This window comes from Schistocerca nitens, chromosome 7 (genome assembly GCF_023898315.1).
Source record: "Schistocerca nitens isolate TAMUIC-IGC-003100 chromosome 7, iqSchNite1.1, whole genome shotgun sequence".
Taxonomy (NCBI): domain Eukaryota; kingdom Metazoa; phylum Arthropoda; class Insecta; order Orthoptera; family Acrididae; genus Schistocerca; species Schistocerca nitens.
Genome location: NC_064620.1, coordinates 575,369,069 through 575,390,814, shown reverse-complemented (window position 1 = coordinate 575,390,814; position 21,746 = coordinate 575,369,069). Strand labels below are relative to the sequence as shown.

Below are 21,746 nucleotides of genomic sequence, written 5' to 3'. Positions count from 1 at the left end.
GGAAAGGCAAACCTACGTTTCTAGCATTTGTAGACTTAGAGAAAGCTTTTGACAATGTTGACTGGAATACTCTATTTCAAATTCTGAATGTGGCAGGGGTAAAATACAGGGAGCGAAAGGCTATTTACAATTTATACAGAAACCAGATGGCAGTTATAAGAGTCGAGGGGCATGAAAGGGAAGCAGTGGCTGGGAAGGGAGTCAGACAAGGTTGTAGCCTCTCCCCGATGTTATTCAATCTGTATATTGAGCAAGCAGTAAAGGAAACAAAAGAAAAATTCGGTGTACGTATTAAAATCCATGGAGAAGAAATAAAAACTTTGAGGTTTGCCGATGACATTGTAATTCTATCAGATTCAGCAAAGGACTTGGAAGAGCAGTTGAGCGGAATGGATAGTGTCTTGAAAGGAGGATATAAGAAGAACATCAACAAAAGCGGAACGAGGATAATGGAATGTAGTCGAATTAAGTCGGGTGATGCTGAAGGAATTAGATTAGGAAATGAGACACTTAAAGTAGTAAAGGAGTTTTGCTATTTGGGGAGCAAAATAAGTGATGATGGTCGAAGTAGAGAGGATATAAAATGTAGACTGGCAATGGAAAGGAAAGCGTTTCTGAAGAAGAGAAATTTGTTAACATCGAGTATTGATTTAAGTGTAAGGAAGTCGTATCTGAATGTATTTGTTTGGAGTGTAGCCATGTATGGAAATGAAACATGGACGATAAATAGTTTAAACAAGAAGAGAATAGAAGCTTTCGAAATGTGGTGCTACAGAAGAATGCTGAAGATTAGATGGGTAGATCATATAACTAATGAGGAGGTATTGAATACGATTGGGGAGAAGAGAAATTTGTGGCACAACTCGACTAGAAGAAGGGATCGGTTGGTAGGACATGTTCTGAGGCATCAAGGGATCACCAATTTGGTATTGGAGGGGAGCGTGGAGGGTGAATATCGTAGAGGGAGACGAAGAGATGAATACACTAAACAGATACAGAAGGATGTTGGTTGCAGTAGGTACTGGGAGATGAAGAAGCTTGCACAGGATAGAGCAGCATGGAGAGCTGCATCAAATCAGTCTCAGGACTGAAGACGACAACAACAACAACAATGAACTGTGCAGGAGTAGGATTTGGTTTAACCTTACTAACAAATCTTTATTGGATGGAACTCACGAAGTCTGCTGCAATCGGTCAGTGAGATTTCTGTTCTGACAGCGACACCCAAGTTTCAGAGCGCCAAAATAGAGAAAATTTGCCGCTGGAGGATCACGGAGTAGAGACTTGTGGAAGTGGGTGACTATTGAGACATGCCTTGCTGTTGTAGACAAGGACGATATCACTTCGCTTCACTGAGTACAGAGACCGAACTGAACTCGGAACCACCAGCTGCTACTCTCACTGCCTTCTGCATTCATGCCGCTCGAGTTTGGTAAGAATGAGTCAGAACTGCAAACACCTGTTCGGTGGGGATGCGATTTTAGTTAACCACATTCAGCAGCCATTTGCACAGTTTTTACGTTTTGCAGCCAGCAAGTTGTTTTCATTGTGCATTTTGGCGAACTTACTGGTGTTCACAACCATTTTTCTATTTTCATCCTGTGATTTGCAAAGCGTAGTTGCAGTCATTAACCATATGCACAGATTGTTTCTGTAACTATGATTTTATGGTGCCCACCAACCTGTGCTAAGCTTAGATTTTATAAATATAATCGCTTGTCCTGTGATTAAACGTTAAATCAGTTACGTTGTTTTTGTGGTCTTCAGTCTGAAGACTGGTTTGATGCAACTCTCCATGCTACTCTATCCTGTGCAAGCCTCTTTTTTTCCGAGTAACTACTACAACCTACATCCCTCCGAATCTGCTTACGGTATTCATCTCTTGGTCCCCCTCTATGATTTTTACTCCACACGCTTCCCTCCGGTACTAACTTGGTGATCCCTTCCATACATGATCACTTCCATACATGACCACACTCCATGCAGATACTTTCAGAGAAGAGAAATCTATACTGTTTGTTAACAAATTTCTCTTCTTCACAAACGGTTTTCTAGCCATTGCCCGTCTGCATTTTATAGCCTCCCCACCTTGGACCATCAGCAGTTATTTTACTTCTCAAATAGCAAATCTCAGATACTACTTCAAATGTTTCATTTTCTAATCTAATTCCTTCAGTGTCACCTGATTTAATTCAACTACATTCCAGTGTCCTCGTTTTGCTTTTGTTGATGTTCATGTTATATCCTCCCTTCAAGATACTGTCCATTCCGTTCAACTGATCTTCCAAGTCTTTTGCTGTCTCTGTCAAACTAGCAATGTCATCGGCAAACCTCAAGGCTTTTATTTTTTCTCCCTACACTTTAATTCCTACTCCAATTTTTTCTTTTGTTTCCTTTACTGCTTGCTCAATGTACAGATTGAATAACATTGGGGATAGGCTACAGCCCTGTCTCACTCCCGAATTCTATAAGTGGGTAATTGAGGAGCTGATGAGGATCAAAAGATTACAAGAGGATAGGAAAATCTGGCAGGCTACATTATACCAATCGAAAGGCTGGTGACAAAAAAATATTGCCTAATGATCTATTGCTGAGAAAATTCTCCAGTTCCAATGCTTCTTGGGCTCCTACTGAGACAGCATTTATTCCGAGAGCTTCCCACACTCTACCGTGATTGGTCTGTGATTGAAAAAAAAACCTGTTAGTCATGTACGTCATGGCTTTGAGTGCCTCATCATATTCGTTACAGCCAATAATCTCTAAAATTCCTTGCATTTTCGTGACTTTTAGTGTTTAATCTACACAGAAAAGCAAAAGAAACTTGTACACCTGCTTAATATCGTGTAGGGCTCCCACGAGCACGCAGAAGTACCACAACACGACGCGGCATGGACTGTACTACTGTCTGAAGTAGTTCTAGAGGGAGTTGACTCTATGAATTCTGCAGGGCTGCCAATAAGTCTTACGGACAGCCCATAAGAGTACGAGGGGGTTGAGATGTCTTCTGAACAGCACGTTGCAAGGCATCCCAGACATGCTGAATAATGTTCATGCCTCGGGAGTTTGGTGGCCAGCGGAACGTTCCTGGAGCCACTCTGTAGCAATTCGGGACGTGTGATGCCGCATTGTCCTGCTGGAATTTCCCAAGTCCGTCGGAATGCATAATGGACACGAATGGATGCAGGTGATCAGACAGGATGCTTATGTACGTATCTAGACGTATGAGGCGTGCCATATCACTCCAAATGCACACGCCACACACCATTACAGAACCTCCACTAGCTTGAACATTCCCCTGCTGACACGCAGGGTCCATGTATTCCTGGGGTTGTCTCCATAGCCGTACACGTCCATACGCTCTATACAATTTGAAACGAGACTCGTCCGACCAGGCAGCATGATTCCAGTCATCAAGAGTCCAACGTCGGTGTTGATGGGCCCAGGCGAGGCCTAAGGCAATCATCAAGTGTACACGTGTGGGCCTTCGGCTCCAAAACCCCTTATCATAGATGTTTCGGTGAATGGTTCGCACGCTGACACTTGTTGATGGCCCATCACTGAAATCTGCTGAAATTTGCGGAAGGGTTGCACTTCTGTCACGCTGAACGATTCTCTTCAGTAGTCGTTGGTCCCGTTTTTGCGGATGTTTTATTCGACAGCATCGATGTCGGAGATTTATTGTTTTACCGGATTACTGATATTCACGGTACGCTGATAAAACAGTCATACGGGAAGATCCCCACTTCATCGCTGCCTCGAAGATGCTGTATTTCTTTTTTTTTAATGAGCACTGTGGGACTTAACATCTGTCATTAGTCCCCTAGAACTTATAACTACTTAAACCTAACTAACCTAAGGATATGACACACATCCATGCCCGAGGCAGGATTCGAACCTGCGACCGTAGCGGTCGCGGGTTCCAGACTGTAGTGCCTAGAACCGCTCGTCCACTCCGGCCGGCGAAGATGCTTTGTCGTATCGCTTGTGCGCCGACTATAACACCACGTTCAAATTCACTGAAATCTTGATAACCCGCTACTGTGGCAGCAGCAACCCATCTAACAACTGCACGAGACACTTATTGTCTTATATAGTCGCTGCCGACCGCAGAGTCTGGAACCGCGCGTCCGCTACGGTCGCAGGTTCGAATCCTGCCTCGGGCATGGATGTGTGTGATGTCCTTAGGTTAGTTAGGTTTAAGTAGTTCTACGTTCTAGGGGAGTGATGACCACAGCAGTTAAGTCCCATAGTGCTCAGAGCCATTTGAACCATTTTTGAACCGACCGCAGAGCCGTATTCTGCCTGTTTACATATCTCTGTATTTGAATACACATGTGTATACCAGTTTCTTTGGCACTTCAGTGTAATTCAGTCCCAGAAAGGTTGCTGAGCAAAAAAAGAAAGTGGGTGTAAATCACCGGCTGTAAGCCGATGTGCAGTACCTAACCACGTCATAGAGGTACTGGCCGGCAAATTCTCACACCTCGGCATCTGTAGACTATTATGTGTATCGTGATGTCTCATTCTGACACCTGAGACCTTCTGCTGCAGCTGGTGACTGTATCGACTTGGCGAATTGCAGGTTTCCTGAGCCTGCAGACGGACGACGTTCCCGGCAACGCCGGCCTCATGGACCAGCTGGCGGCGCTGCAGTGGGTCCACGACCACATCAGCCAGTTCGGTGGCGACCCCGCCAAGGTGACGCTGGCCGGCGGCAGCGCCGGCGCCGCTTCAGTAGCGCTGCTGCAGCTCAGCCCACTCTCCAAGCCGACCACTGGAGGTGGGTCCACACAGTCCGATCCACTGCTCCACAACTACAGAGTTTCCCTCTTGCTGGCAGGAGACTTTGGCACCAGAAGACTGTGGGACCAGGAGACTTTGGGACCAGGAGACTTTGGGACCATGAGACTTTGGGACCATAAGACTTCGGGACCATAAGACTTCGGGACCAGGAGACTTTGGGACTAGGAGACTTTGGGACTCATCAGACGGTTCTATCAGTACAGAGGGGCCTCAGATTTGATAACAAACAGCAGGGAACTACATTTCGATCTTCAGCCGACAGTCTATTGTAGCCACTGCTCTGTGCGGCTGCTCAGATTGGGTGTGAATCAATAAGGTGATAGCAGGCAGTAGCAAGGAATCTGGAGGAAGTAGAGGGATGTCGCCCCTCAGCGACAGGAAACTAGAGGGACCTGTAGAGTGAAAATGTTGATCGGTGCTGTCCTATGAATTCTTGAAGGTACTCAAGAGTTAACATGGAAGCAGCACCCACTATACCTCCAGGCCACTCTGCTGGGTACTGCTGAATGTTTTACCATGTAATAAGTCATAGAATCTTAGTAAGTGGTAGGGTTCATTGTGTTACTACTTCTATTTTATTATGAAATTAAGCTAAAAGTTAAATTAAAATAATATGAATACTGCTTCTCGATTTTTCTGCGTGTCCAAGATGCAAGTGGGACAGAAAAAATTCACATTATTCCCCTTGTACAGAAGAAATTTTGGGCCAGGTTAATTTAAGGGAACTCCTTCCGAACTGTGGTTGTTGGTGGTCAATAAGTTGGCTGTGACTGTTAGAGACTACTCGATTTGAAAAAGGAAACCTGGAGCGCAAGGATACATTCCTGGGAGATAGCTGGCGGTTTCGATCCGTCAGGTAATGGCAACCTAACAGATGTAGAGAGTTCCTTAAGAACTGACTGATGAGACAGACCTAGCTCTTTTTATTGGAATGGTCTTTTAGGGTGGGAGTAGAGAAACGTGGCTACCCTGGCAGTCTGCTGCGTTCTTGCTGGGACTGAGTTTTTAAACATGGCCCAGGTGCTAACTCAGCCTCGCTTTTGTCTGTGGTGTCGTGGAGAAGTCAACAAGTAGCATCTGTATCCATTACAGAGCTTCCAGTGGACAACCGCCAGCTGCTGTCGGCACAACACGCCTCGATGCTATGGCTTAAAGGGGTAAATGATAGTTGATAACATGTGAGGTCGATGAACTGTGAGCTTGCTATCGAACACCCTTGTGCTCCCCCTCCCCCCTTCCCCCTCTCCAGATTTCGGTACTTAATATATGTTTTCTGTTGTTTTGTAAATGATGAATGTAGAATATTTCGTACATAAGAAGTCGAATTTGGGTTCTTCGCTTTGTTATTATTGTTGTCCGATCCTTCCTGTTCACCTACACCTACAGCCCCATGACTAGCTTCGGTGAATCAATGTTGAAAGTGACTTACAAGAAGGCCTCATGGCAATCGGATTTTGTAATTTCTTATGTTATGTGAAGTTGAGAACTCAACTACCAGTCTCCCAAAGTAAGTCTGTGCAACTCTCAATAATTACCAACAAAATCGACTTTGAAGTTTTCTGAGCATCCTTAATTGTCTAGAGCCAGAATGATGTTTGTCTGAAGCCCTTCATGGCTTGTTATAGAATGCTCCTGTGCCACATTGGTGGCCCTGGTTAGATTCTGGTTCAATGTACGTCGTGTGTCATTAACATAAAAAATTACAAAAAACGGATTGCCAGATGGTCTGCTTGTTAGATTCACATCTGCAAGTGGGATCGAGTCAGATGCTCCCGAGGCCACAAGTTGTTGGATCGCCTTCATTGGGTTCCATTTGGTAGCGGAGGCAATGGGCAAGTAAGGTGTGACACCACACTGCCACAGGAAGGTGATCAGTACGTATGACTGCAAAGATGGACTCATAGTAAACTGCTCAACACGGGATTTGGACTATGCGAATGAAACATAAGGTTTGTGGTTTTGTCATCAAAAATGTAAACCTTGCTTAGACATTCACACAGGTGTCAGTTTTGGAAGGTATTTAAATGCTCCGCATTGTCTGACATGGTGCTGCACAACGCATGTAGGTAGCCATAGTAGCTACTTGGATGATCATGGGCAGCACCATGATGGCAGCCAGGGTTGTGGTCCTGCCCCTCTAGCGCTGTTATCACTTGTAGCTGACTGCTATCATAACCACAGTCTGAGTACTCCACAGTTGAACGCCCTTTGCGTGTGGCTGTGTACTGAACTGCGCTACTTTTCACTGTCCAACAGGTATTTTGAAAATTACTGTGTTGTGATTCACATACGCGATATCATTGCAATGTTCAATGTACTGTTTTGATCGATGTTTACACCCTGTACACATAGTTTCGCACGATATTATCGCCTGTGTAATACTGTCTTAGCAGCTACTTAATAAATAACTTTTTGACATTCGCCAGCACGAGTGACTGGCACTGTCAAAGCTTTAACCTCTATTACGTTAAATCAGTAAGTGGCTCGAAACAGCATATCCAGACACTCCGGGATGATGATGGCATTGAAACAGAGAACGACACGCGTAAAGCTGAAATACTAAACACCTTTTTCCAAAGCTGTTTCACAGAGGAAGACCGCACTGCAGTTCCTTCTCTAAATCCTCGCACAAACGAAAAAATGGCTGACATCGAAATAAGTGTCCAAGGAATAGAAAAGCAACTGAAATCACTCAACAGAGGAAAGTCCACTGGACCTGACGGGATACCAATTCGATTCTACACAGAGTACGCGAAAGAACTTGCCCCCCTTCTAACAGCCGTGTACCGCAAGTCTCTAGAGGAACGGAGGGTTCCAAATGATTGGAAAAGAGCACAGGTAGTCCCAGTCTTCAAGAAGGGTCGTCGAGCAGATGCGCAAAACTGTAGACCTATATCTCTGACGTCGATCTGTTGTAGAATTTTAGAACATGTTTTTGCTCGAGTATCATGTCGTTTTTGGAAACCCAGAATCTACTATGTAGGAATCAACATGGATTCCGGAAACAGCGATCGTGTGAGACCCAACTCGCGTTATTTGTTCATGAGACCCAGAAAATATTAGATACAGGCTCCCAGGTAGATGCTATTTTTCTTGACTTCCGGAAGGCGTTCGATACAGTTCCGCACTGTCGCCTGATAAACAAAGTAAGAGCCTACGGAATATCAGACCAGCTGTGTGGCTGGATTGAAGAGTTTTTAGCAAACAGAACACAGCATGTTGTTATCAATGGAGAGACATCTACAGACGTTAAAATAACCTCTGGCGTGCCACAGGGGAGTGTTATGGGACCATTGCTTTTCACAATATATATAAATGACCTGGTGGATAGTGTCGGAAGTTCCATGCGGCTTTTCGCGGATGATGCTGTAGTATACAGAGAAGTTGCAGCATTAGAAAATTGTAGCGAAATGCAGGAAGATCTGCAGCGGATAGGCACTTGGTGCAGGGAGTGGCAACTGTCCCTTAACATAGACAAATGTAATGTATTGCGAATACATAGAAAGAAGGATCCTTTATTGTATGATTATATGATAGCGGAACAAACACTGGTAGCAGTTACTTCCGTAAAATATCTGGGAGTATGCGTGCGGAACGATTTGAAGTGGAATGATCATATAAAATTAATTGTTGGTAAGGCGGGTGCCAGGTTGAGATTCATTGGGAGAGTGCTTAGAAAATGTAGTCCATCAACAAAGGAGGTGGCTTACAAAACACTCGTTCGACCTATACTTGAGTATTGCTCATCAGTGTGGGATCCGTACCAGATCGGGTTGACGGAGGAGATAGAGAAGATCCAAAGAAGAGCGGCGCGTTTCGTCACAGGGTTATTTGGTAACCGTGATAGCGTTACGGAGATGTTTAGCAAACTCAAGTGGCAGACTCTGGAAGAGAGGCGCTCTGCATCGCGGTGTAGCTTGCTCGCCAGGTTTCGAGAGGGTGCGTTTCTGGATGAGGTATCGAGTATATTGCTTCCCCCTACTTATACCTCCCGAGGAGATCACGAATGTAAAATTAGAGAGATTAGAGCGCGCACGGAGGCTTTCAGACAGTCGTTCTTCCCGCGAACCATACGCGACTGGAACAGGAAAGGGAGGTAATGACAGTGGCACGTAAAGTGCCCTCCGCCACACACCGTTGGGTGGCTTGCGGAGTATGAATGTAGATGTAGATGTAGATGTAGATGTAGATGTATTACTGGTGCAGACTGACGTTGAGCCCATGGTCGGAGGATATTATGTGCCCTCTTTGTTACTGTGTGTGGAGGTGTTTTCCTGGTCATTGTCACTGCAGTTTCTTCGTTGTTCACTCTGGAGACAGTCGGTTTAAAACCTGTTCCTGGGATCAACCGACGAATGTTTAGTAACTTTTGCCAGAAAGAGTGTCTGACACTCTCCAAGATTCTACATCCATTATCACTGGCCGACTGGCGTCGAGCATATGGTCGGAGGATATTACGTAATCACTGATTTAGTGCGCGTGAGGTGTTTCCCTGGTCACTGTCGCAGTAGCTCCTGCGTTGTTTCCTCCGGAGGCATTCGATTTGAAACCAGACGGTGGGGAAAATATTCGATACAGGTGACGTATTGCCATTTGGGTTTCGTTTCAGATTTTCGACCGACGTTTGTTTAATAACTTTTTTGACAACTCGCCAGCACAAGTGACAGGCACCCTCAAAAGTTCAACCTCCATTACTCCAACCTCCATTTTTTTTTTGGAATGCCTAAAATCATTGGCACAAGTGACAGCCAAATAGTTATTCATGTTGGTTTGAAGAATCTATAAAACTGGAGACATTTGATAAGACTTGCGAAAGAATGTCATCCACACTATCTCGAAGACAGCAAGGGTAGAAAAATTCGAGAACTCGCTTAGTCTACTTAACTGTTCATGCACTCAAGTTGCCGACGAGAATAACATACAGAACAATGGAAAAGATATTGAGGATGTTTTGTATGACGATTAGTTTGGCTTTAGTTAAGGTAAAGACATGAGAGGCGCAGTTATAGTGCTACACCAGACAGAAAGAATGAAACGGCCTTCTTAGGATTTGTCGACCTAGAAAAGGCATTTGACAGTGTAAAATTGTGGAAGATGTACACTGATGAGAAAAGACGTTATGACCACCTGCTTAACAGCTTGTTTGCCCGTCTTTGGAAAGATTCTGCATGTCAGGAATGCGACAGTTTGTTGGTAGGTTTGTGGAGCTATGTGGCAGTAGATATCTACGCACAGGTCATGTTGTTGTTGTGGTCTTCAGTCCTGAGACTGGTTTGATGCAGCTCTCCATGCTACTCTATCCTGTGCAAGCTTCTTCATCTCCCAGTACCTTACTGCAGCCTACATCCTTCTGAATCTGCTTAGTGTATTCATCTCTTGGTCTCCCTCTACGATTTTTACCCTCCACGCTGCCCTCCAATACTAAATTGGTGATCCCTCGATGTCTCAGAACAGGTCAGGTAATTTACGTAAATAAGGAGCCGCTGATTTGCATACACGGTGAGGGCGCCCGATAACGACGCAGATGATCTCCATAGGATTTACATCAGGCGAATTTGGTCGTCGGAACATCAGCATGGGTTTTCTATGACGCTCGCTAAACCACTGTTGGACGGTCCTCGCTCCGAGACACGGACAATTATACTGCTGAAAGATGACACCCCCGTCGGGGAAGACATCAAGCATGAAGGGATGGAGGTGGTTCGCAGCTATCAGTCTTGGATTACTACCACAGGTCTCATGCAAGCGCAGGAGACTGTCTCCTGTATTGCCATCACCCTGCGTCCGCTGCTCGCCGCATGTTTCGAGCTGCCGTTCACCTCGATGATGGTATTTGTGGAGACGACCATCGACCCAGTGTTGCAAAAATGCGATTCACCTGAAGAGACGGTCGAATCCCTATGGTCCCATGCCCACTGCAATCGCAACTGACAATACCGTTGGGTCAATATGTGAAAAATGGCTCTGAGCACTATGCGACTCAACTTCTGAGGTCATTAGTCGCCTAGAACTTAGAACTAATTAAACCTAACTAACCTAAGGACATCACACACATCCATGCCCGAGACAGGATTCGAACCTGCGACCGTAGCGGTCGCTCGGTTCCAGACTGTAGTGCCCAGAACCGCACGGCCACTCCGGCCGGCCAATATGTGAACACGGAACGGTGGTTTGGTGCAGAGCTCCATGTTCATCAGTGTACGATGAACGGTGTGCTCCAAAACACTTGTGCGTGCACCAGCATTGTGCTTTTTAGGCAGAGATGCCACAGATCACCACGTATACGACTTTACAGGGCAGCCAAACCTCTGAAACCAACTTTCTGTGAAGAGTCGTGCACGTCCAACCGTTTAGCGCCTAGAGGTAGTTTCCATGTCCTATCTCTTTTCCGTAGATGCTGATGATAGTAGCACGTGAACATTTGACCAGCTTCGCCTTCTTTGGAATACTCGTTCACAGGCTCTGCGTGGTAATAATCTGCCCTTTGTCAACGTCGCTTATCTCAATGGATTTCCCCACTTTCAGCCGATATCTTCACTAGGGTGATGCCCCATTTGTGTCCGCTCCACTTACATCCTCTGGCTTTTGTAACCATGTTACGTGTCCCCAACGCCACCGGGTGGCATTCAAGGTCGCGATGGGCAGTGGTCATATGGTTTTGGCTTTTCTCTGTGGGAAAAGAGGGTAATTTTCAGCATGTACAAGCCGGCCGAGGTGGTCGAGCGGTTCTAGGAGCTACAGTCTGGAACCGCGCGACCGCTACGGTCTCAGGTCCGAATCCTGCCTCGGGCATGGATGTGTCATATGTCCTTAGGTTAGTTAGGTTTAAGTAGTTCTAAGTTCTAAGGGACTGATGACCTCAGAAGTTGAGTCCCATAGTGCTGAGAGCCATTTGAACCATTTTCAGTATGTACAAGACCCAAGTGGAGGGGGGGACGGGGGAGCGGAACACAAGAGTGGTGTAAGGCAAGGCTGAATTTTTTTCTTGCCTGCTTTTTAACCTGTACTTCGAAGAACCATTAACAAATATGAACGATGGACTCAGGTTTGATATCGGGGGGGGGGGGGGGTGTGTGTGTGGAAAGACATCAGTTATTAGATTCAATGGTGACATTGCTGTCCTCGGTGAAAGTGAAAAGAATTACGGGACGTGTTGAATGGAAGGAATAATCTGATGAGTGCACTGAGAGTAAACCAAAGAAACTGAACTAAAACTCCGCCCGAACAGGCCATGAAGACCAAATGGTGGCAACCGGCCACCGTGTCATCCTCAGTCTACAGGAGTCGCTGGATGCAGATATGGAGGGTCGTGTGGTCAGCACGCCGCTCTCCTGGCTGTATGTTAGTTTACGAGACTGGAGCCGCTACTTCTCAATCAAGTAGCTCCTCGGTTTGCCTGACAAGAGCTGAGTGCAGCCCGCTTGCCAGCAACGCTCGGCAGACGAGATGGTCACCCATCCAAGTGCTAGCCCAGCTCGATAACGCTTAACTTCGGCGATCTGACGGCAACCGGTACCACTGCGGCAAGGCCGTCAAACCAAATAAAGGTGAAAGTAACGAGCAGTGGCAGAAAAGAGATTCGTGATCGACTAGACACTAAAACTGGGGAGCCCCTATTAAACGAAGCGAAGTTATTCTTCTACCTCTGAAGAAATATGACGAACGACTGGTGAAGGTAGAAAGACAACACGCAGAACTGCGCAGGCGGAAATACCATTCCTCACAGAAAGGCGTCTGATTAGCATTAAATGTAAGTGGCATTTTGAGGAAGAAATTTCAGAGAACGGAACTGAGTAATGGACTATGAGAAAATCGGAAAAGAACAGACCGCAGGCGTCTGAGGTGTATTTCCGCAGGAGGATGTTAAGAACAGAGTGAATCATTTTGTGGGAATGAGGAGTTTTTCCGCAGTCGGCGAAGAATAAAACTCGGGGAGAACACTGGCTAGATGAAGGAACAATGTGAAACGAAGTTTATTAAAACATCCGTCAACATGGTACCGCAGAGAGCCGTAAAGGGCGTAAACTGTAGGGGAAGCGAAAAAATTGGCTAACATCCAACAAATAATTGAGGACGTCAGACATAAACGTCATCCAGTTTCTGTGCAATGTTTTTATGAACTGAGAGTAAGTGATGTTGTCGGTGCTGGTCTGTTTAGTGGATGGTAAGCTGCGCTCGGCAGCCTTCTTCGTGTATTCAGGAAGAGTATGCTATGGCTAGGCGCCTCGACTTTTGTCTGTCGTCTTCAACAATGTGACTCCAACATCACAATCACTCACACCTAACTCGTTATTTTCACACTTTGCAATGGAGTCCACTGGATCCGAACAAAGAATCGCTTTCCGATTTTGCTAAATAAACCCTGGAGATCATCTGAAACAACAGTTCTATGCCATATTTACATTTAAACAGCTCAAAAACATTTTCAGCCAGTTGTATATCTACGAATTTTTAGTGAATTAGACTCGAGGGGAGCAGGACATGAAAGAATAACCATTATGAAATCTTAAAAAAAAACGTCTTTACTGTGCAGCGAGTTAAAAACAACACCTACAGTGCAGATCTATGAAATCAAAATCTATTGATCGGTGACATTCGATATTGGTTTGCTCCACCGTGTACAGTGTAACATACTCAGGTACCTTTAGGCATCGTGTCTAAATGTAGTCGAGATAATGCTGTTTACACATGTCTCACTCTTCGACGGCAGCCTTTCTAAATGGCTCTGAGCACTATGGAACTTAACTTCCAAGGTCATCAGTCCCCTAGATCTTAGAACTACTTAAACCTAACTAACCTAAGGACAACACACACATCCATGCCCGAGGCAGGATTCGAACCTGCGACCGCAGCGGTCGCGCGGTTCCAGACTGTAGCGCCTAGAACCGCTCGGCCACCGTGGCCGGCGGCAGCCTTTCTGACTCCAGACAGTGTGTGAAGACTGAGACTACGCTTTGCAAGAGTCAGCCGGTCACAAGCGTGATAAATTGTCCCCATCTCGGCTGATACCACAGGTCATTCCATTTTGATCATTCTTGCCTATTGTAGAAAGGTGTTCACGATCTGGATGTGCTGTGTTCGTGCATTATAATCTGAAAAACGAACCTGCCATCAGACTGCTGACTGTTGGACTGGACAGTTGGTTGGAGTTTCCTGCCTCTACATTGCACAATCCTCACTACCCTCAATAGCAATGAGAGTCATTCGATATCTGTTCACGATACTAAGCCAAAATATGGCTGACCTGCCTCTGTGCTGATCGATAGGACTTGGTGCCTGAGGCATGTCCTGCCTCTAAACTCCTCTATGATGATCTTGAGACATCCGACAGATCTATAAACTAATTGGTAGAGAGATGCCAATGCCACTGGTCCTGGTTCTATGCCAAGAGTTCCCTGCCACAGAATTTTACTTCATGACAGTGCTGTGGCGGGAAGGGGAAAGCGAGAGGGATGGAAGTGGTGTACTTTTGCACGTAATCAACGCCGAGAGACCAAACTGTGTGGAGCTGGCTGCGTACTGCCTAGGTCGACACACCCCTTCCCAGTTGCCTCCAAGAGGAAGCACCCATTTCTGTCGTATTGCTGTTGGACTACCAGTGAGCCATAATGTATAGTGAGCAGTCGTGAGATGGTTGTATTCACAAAAGGCGACGACGGAGGAGATAATCTTGAATGTCATGCATCACACAATGGCGGTTGAGTGTTCGAATGATGTCACCGCATTGTACGCCAGTTCGTTGGGCACCTTCACGTGCTGACAACCATTTTTGTTACGAAATTTATGAAATTACAATCTGCGTGTTATCTAAGTCTGAAATGTTTCAATTCATGCCGACCAAGTGAACGGCGTAGACAAGTCACATAGCGCTGCTCACGATTGCAGACACAATGAACTCTGCTGATGTGCGCTGAGAATGCCAGTTTGCTGTTAACTGCGTTACACAGGTGGCTGTACGTAGCGAATTCCTATGGTCTGGCATGACATCACTCGACGCGGAGCATTTGAACACCTGTCAAAACTGGAGGTGGGTAGCGACCACAAAGGCTCAATAATACTGAGACTATGGTGGCCAGCGCAGATGCAACAATTCATCCCACGCTCACAAAATCAGTCCTGGACAATGTGAGCTGTAGGAACATGGGCCCTGCCATCTTGGAACACAGCATGTCTAAATGAAGTGTTCACAGGTTAACTGAGCGGCATTCTGCGAATAGTCGAAAACAAAAATCTTTGGAGGTAACTTGCGCACAAGGAAGGAGAAGTGCTGAGATTTCTCACTATCTACAAGTGTTGCACCGCACCATGTCACACGATGCGGGGCATTTAAACATTTGACAAAACTGACGGCACTGTGTGCATCCAAACAAAAAGTTCACTACTTAACTGATTGGCATACTGTGTGTAACTGAAAACAAATTTTTGGAGGTAGCTTGCACACAAGGAAGAAGAAGCATTGAAATGTCTACGGCAACAATTCGAAACCTCTGTTCGTACCACCTCTTGTACTGGCAGCTACAAGCCATACTAATTACAGGTATGAACATGAAATACGAGGGGCGTTCAGAAAGTAAGCTCCGATCGGTCGCGAAATGGAAACGACTATGAAAATCCGATAAAGCTTTGCACAGATGTGTTGGGTAGTGTCTCTAGTATAACCCCAGTTAGCATCACGTCGCTCTTCTCATTTCTGAGCTCGCAGTGAGTGCGTAAAGATGTCTAGAAAATAGTGTCTGCCGCCAAGTACGAGGGCCTGGTGAGAAATTTCGCCTGAAGCTATGCAGCTAACATTACATAACTGTCGTGCTGTTTCTTCTTCAAGACAATTCTCAGCCGCATTCTGCAGGGGCAATGAAGATGCTCCTGCATCGTTTTCAAATGGAAATGTGAGATTACCCACAATACAGTCCGCAATTGTCTCCCCCTGAGTTTCATCTCTGGTCACATGAACCGCTGTCTTTGAAGACAACATTTTGACACAGACAACGAGGTGTAGGCCAGCGTGGAGAATTGGCGGAAAGCACTGGCGGCTGCCTTCTATGATGAGGCTATTGAAAAGTTGGTACAACGCTATGACAAAAGTCTAAGTCAGAACGGCGACTACGTAGAGAAGTAGCTGAAAGGTGTAGCTAATTGTTACAAGTAAAACATTTCTGATGTTCACTGTGGTTTCAATTTGGCAATCAATCGGAGCTTACTTTCTGAACAGGCCTCGTACAAACGCATTATGTGCCATTAGGCGAGCAAGCACAGCTAACAGGCCATACAACACGTCAAACGACGGAGCAGTCATTCCTGAGAAAAGAAAGGCAGGACTCTTAATTTCAGAAGCCTAGCAGACTGCAGCAAAATCATACGATATCAGAAAAGAATGTAAAGTTGAGGACTAACAAAACCTGAATTAAAAACAGATAAAGAATCAGGCACAAACTGAACTAGCTAAAGGGGTTGAGAGGATTGCATCCCTAATCTTCGGTTCTCTGCTGACGACGTCAGGTAAGATCACAGAGACCGGATCGATCATAACAGGGAAGTCCGCTGGGATACTCCATGGTTGGCACTAGAGGCCGTCAGCTGTCGCCTTATTCCCGCTCGTTCTCGTAAGCGGGACTGAGCAGCGAGAATGCCGCCTGCGAGATTATCGTGTTCCGAGAGCGTGGTATCGATAATGAGGCCACCCGACACTCTCGGCTGGCCACCTGCAGTGCCGCCTGTCACATGGGGCCGTTCCGAACGCGGATCGTAATGTGTACGGGTACCCGAGTTACAAGTATACTAGGAAGGAACATGCAGGTGTTACACGTCACAGTTGTGCTGGTATGTATCAATGCACTTTGGGAGATTTAAGACACATTTCGGTCGAACGAATCAAAACTGAGACATTCGAACAAATCCAGTCCACGTAATTATAAATGTAAAGCTGCCAAAGTTTGACGGCCGCGGTGGCCATGCGGTTTTTTTGTTTTTTTAATTTTTTTTGAAGCTGCCAAAGTTTCCTGTAAAAGTGCTATCAGTGGTGGCATTCTGGTTACTCAGAAACTGTAATGTAACGGCGACAAGGGTAATCGTGAAACCTTATGATAAAGCAAGAGATGACGACTGCAAATTATTTTCTACATGATGATACGATTATCGTAGGGTCTAAGCTAAGCATTAACACGAAGTCATTTCTTGCAGTAGCAAGGAAAACCAGCCACCAACTTTCTTACCTACCATAGATATTAATGTTGAATTTCGTGTGTGCGCGTTGTGTACTTAGGTTGTTTTTAAAGTGACGTCTCATTTTACAAATGTCTCCTATTTCGTGTGTAACTGCGCATACGAAAGATTTCCTTTCGCGGAATTAGTTTTGAAGTTTATTGCCTATGTTTATTGCTTATGTTTATTTCTTTCTCTTTATTTAGCTACAGATTTATTATCCTACTGTTTCTTCACTCTTCGACGACTTAATACGGTTCATTGCGTTTATTACGATCTCCGTTAGCATTAAAGATTGACGTCAACTAGGATAAGGTTGTTAACATATTATGTTTCAGAGTTAATTTTGTAACGTTTGCTATCAAATCTAATTGTGTAACTTTTGTGTTTTATTATTATTTTGTTGTAGGCCCTAGTTCTATGAAAGATATTTCACTTTTTCAACAACGCAGCACAAGTAGAATGTTCGAGAAGGCAGGTGCATTGGACTTGCGAACAATCTTCGCATGCTGTGTAGCTACATACTTGGAACGCTTGAAGGAAACGACCACCTTTTGAGGTGTTCCAATTTTCAGGTCATAGGTGCTTAATATATTAATCACTGTACGTAATTACCGTTTGTTATCGTTTGATATCCTTCTGTTAACCTTCACAGCCTTGCAATTTTATTTTTATATGCTGTGTTTTCTGAATGAAAATATACAAATCACAGCAACAGACATAAGAAAAACTACAAAAAGCCGGATCCACCTGTTGCTAAAGCTTAAGATTACGATGCTTGAACTCAACAAAGAGAAATGCGTTATGGAATGATGTTCTGAGGTAACTCATCTCCTAGAAAGAAAGGATTGATTGCACAAAAGAGACTAGTAAAAATAATATGCGACGTTCACTCACAGAAATCATGTAGGCACAATAAAATTCATATATTTGCTAAGGACATTCGTCATAAATAGCCCATCACAGTTTGAGAAGAACAGTGATGTCCGTAGGGAGAACACCAGAGGGAAAAAAGATCTAACCCATTATTAAAGCTGTCAGTGGCTCAGAAAGGAGTTCAATATCCAGCACCAAACATCTCTGATCACTTGTCCAATAACATAAAATCCCTGGCAGGTAGCAAAGTAATTTTAAATCGAACTTAAAAATTAAAATGTCTGTCAGGTAGCAAAGTGAGTTTTAAATCGATCTTAAAAATCGCTTCTCCTGGACAACTTCTGTTCCAATGGTGAATGTCTATTGAAAAGGTGATAGTCAGAGAAAAAAATACGCTCTTTACACATCATTTCTATAAAAGAGTCATTCAAATGATCTGTCGAACAGTTAACTAACTGACCAACCAAAGACTGTTGTACCGGCAGTCGAACAATAGCAACCAAAAGAAAAACGATTTAAAGCAGCAGCTGAGGATTTGATCCACCTGCTAAACAGTACGTTGAAATTCTTCTGTTATTTAGTGAAGAAGTCGCGTCTTATACACAACCAATTTTCTTCTACTCGAGATATTTAAACGATCGTAGTACACAATAATAAATTCATTTAATTAAAAGAAAGTGTACACAGTCAAAACGAATAATGTACAATATAGCTTCGCAAATTAATCTGAACCCTTAATTCAGCAGTTCCATTTCTGAAGATATTGCACTGCAGTTGAGTCTGTTCCCCTATTAGTACCATAGTTATACAACAGTTTACATTACTTAGTATGAAGTATGTAATATCCACTGCATAATTGTGCAGTCATTACTTACCACTTCTCAATATTATATTTGATTACGTACACACCTCAGAAAACCAGTTGTCAGTTGCCTTTGCTTCTGCGCTTCAAATTTAGCTTATTTGGTTCTCATATTGTTATGGATGATGAGAATATCATTAACGCGATCGGAATCTAGACAACCTCTTTTCTGAGTCAGTACCACCCATCCCTTATTAAAATTTCTTTCACTCGAGGCACTACTGGCAGGTACGCAGAAAACCTCTTTGCTGAGTTTCGACAGGGCACACGAATTTGTTTTCCATCATGAAAGAAGGTCTGTGAACTCATCGTTTGGACTCTCCATGTTCATATATTTCTCAACCTTATCTTTCGATTTTGAGGTGGATGTTCTCCAATTTTGAGATTTTTTGTGGGAGAAGGCATGACATCTTTGGTTACGTTCGTATCAACAATGTTATTTAACATTTTTCGCACATCTTGATGAATTTTTTCTCTTCTTTCTTCGGGAAAAACTAATAGTTCCTTGAAACGGGGATGCAAGAACGTTGCCACGTAATGAATGTCATGTAGTTCATTTAGAACTTTCTGTTTTATAAACAGTTCTGCCCTTTCCTTTAGCTCACACATTGTCTGTGCGTCGGCTCCAGTTTCGCAGACACCTATCAGTTTCAAAAGCCACGGCACTACAGATGGTAGTGTTGGCTCGTTGTCTCCTTCCAAATCGTTCGTGACCTCTTTGAAACCTTCAGAAATTGAATAACGCTTTCCATAGTTTCATTCTGATACGTCATCATCTCGTGTTTGTTTGAATCACGCAAAACGGTCTGTATTTGTTCTTTATGTGAATGGAATGAGTCTAACATCATGTACACACTGTTCCACCTGGTTTCTACATCATGCTGTAAGGTTTCATCTAATCTCTCGACAAAGCCAGATCGTTTCATAAAGCCAACTAGTTTACGTACAGTCAGGATGGAGTCATACACTGTTGGAATCTCATCCATTAAGAAACTTTCATTGAGTCTCAGTGCTTATTAATACAGTGCATCACACATGGGAGTCGTTTGTGTGCTTCTAGTGCTTTCTTGATGTTAGCTCCCTGATCTGTAACGAAAGTAACCTGTCTTAGTTCCGAGGACGTTATCTGCAACTCTGCCATTTGTTCATATGTTTCCGTAATGATATGTTCATCAGACTTGGCAACATCAGGAAACCTCGTAGTTAAGAGTACACTGTTTTTTCACCAGCTGCTACGTAGTCGCGTATATGAACAGTGATCCAATACTGTCAAATTATTTTTATTCCAGTCTTCCATCATAGTTGATATTGTGATAAAAGACTCGAATAAAAATATTTGACACTGTTTTACAGTTTCCATTTGTCCGTCGACTCATCAGTGTAGCTGGACGTGACAGTCAGGTAATGGGTCGTACGGTAACTGTCTGTCCACAAATCGCACGCCATTGAACACTGGTTTTTACCAATTGCGTCTTTCACTACTGGAATAAGTTCACTCCTGACTCGACAGCCAGTTCCTTAATATGTCGTGCTACAGTCCTTGGGGAAGGTAGCACGTCCTGGGCGGTGATTTGTCCATATTTTCCTCCTGTATTTATCAGTTCTTAAGTTAAGCTTATGAATCCTTCACCACTTACCATATTAAATGGTCGGAGGTCTGTTGCACACATTAAAACAAATTTGTCCCTAACAGATATTTTATCAGCACTGGCAGCTGCAACGCCTGACAAGTGTCGATTATCCTTACATTTATGTCTGTTCATTCCAGTTGTGCTTGCTTTGTAAGCAAGCAATGCCCCACAGTTTCCATTTTGGCACTGAACGTAACCAACTGGAGGATGTGTATCTCTTTCAACAACCACCTGAAACAGTCGTAATAAACATCTTCTTGTGTCTTTCACGAAGACAATTTTTCTTTTCGTTTACGGACACAGCAAACGTATCAATTCATAAACAAGTGCTACACAAACGAAGCGATTCGGTTAATCAAATACTATCACGTCTCTAATTCGGAAGCTCTATTCTGTAATTATTTAGTAATAACTGAAGGGCTTACCTTAAATTTTTCCCAACTGGAACTGCCACTTTATTTATCAGAATGTACGTCCCATCAGCAAGTGTCTTCAACACAACATCTTTTGTGTTGGTAGTCATTGCATTGGACCCGGTTCCGCAACTGCTCATGCTGAGTTCGGTCCCGTGACAGTTTACTGCCTACCGCTACGTTACGATAATGCGAGTCTCTCGGCCAGCTCGTGGTCTCTCAGTCTCGGGCCGGCGCGTGTCCTATTCGACAATCCTCGTCTCGGCTCAGTTTCGTACCGTGACGTCAGTCATCCCCACCTCACGCGCCTGTGCCAGCGAAAATGAGCCGCGGACTCAGCGAGAAGCGAGCGAGACTGACAAGGGAGCCTCCCCATCGCACCCCCCTCAGATTTAGTTCCAAGTTCGCAGAGTGGATAGGCCTTGAAAAACTGAACACAGAGCAATCGAGAAAAGAAGAAGTTGTGTGGAATTATGAAAAAAATAAGCAAAATACACAAACTGAGTAGTTCATGCGCAAGATAGGCAACATCAAGGTCAATCTCAGCTCAGGAGACACAAAGTGAGTAGTCCATGCGCAAGATAAGCAACATCAAGGTCAATCTCAGCTCAGGAGCGCCGTGGTCCCGTGGTTAGCGTGAGCACCTGTCGAACGAGAGGTCATTGGTTCATGTTTTCCCTCGAGTGAAAATTTTACTTTCTTTATTTTCGCAAAGTTACGATCTGTCCGTTCGTTCATTGACGTCTCTGTTCACTGTTATAAGTTTAGTGTCTGTGTTTTGCGAGCGCACCGCAAAACCGTGCGATTAGTAGACGAAAGGGCGTGCCTCTCCAATGGGAACCGAAAACATTTGATCGCAAGGTCATAGGTCAACCGATTCCTGCACAGGAAAACACGTCTGATATATTCTATACGACACTGGTGACGGCATGTGCGTCACATGACAGGAATATTTTGTTGACC

The 21,746-nt window shown here is 44.5% G+C and overlaps 1 protein-coding gene across 1 annotated transcript in view; it reads left to right on the top strand.

Moving 5' to 3' along the window:
• Positions 1-21,746, top strand: part of LOC126195357 (cholinesterase 2-like) — a 255,797-nt gene that overhangs the window by 125,958 nt on the left and 108,093 nt on the right. Inside the window, exon 5 of the mRNA XM_049933935.1 lies at positions 4,583-4,780. Within this exon, the coding sequence (XP_049789892.1) occupies positions 4,583-4,780 (198 nt within the window). The remainder of the gene's footprint in view (positions 1-4,582; positions 4,781-21,746) is intronic.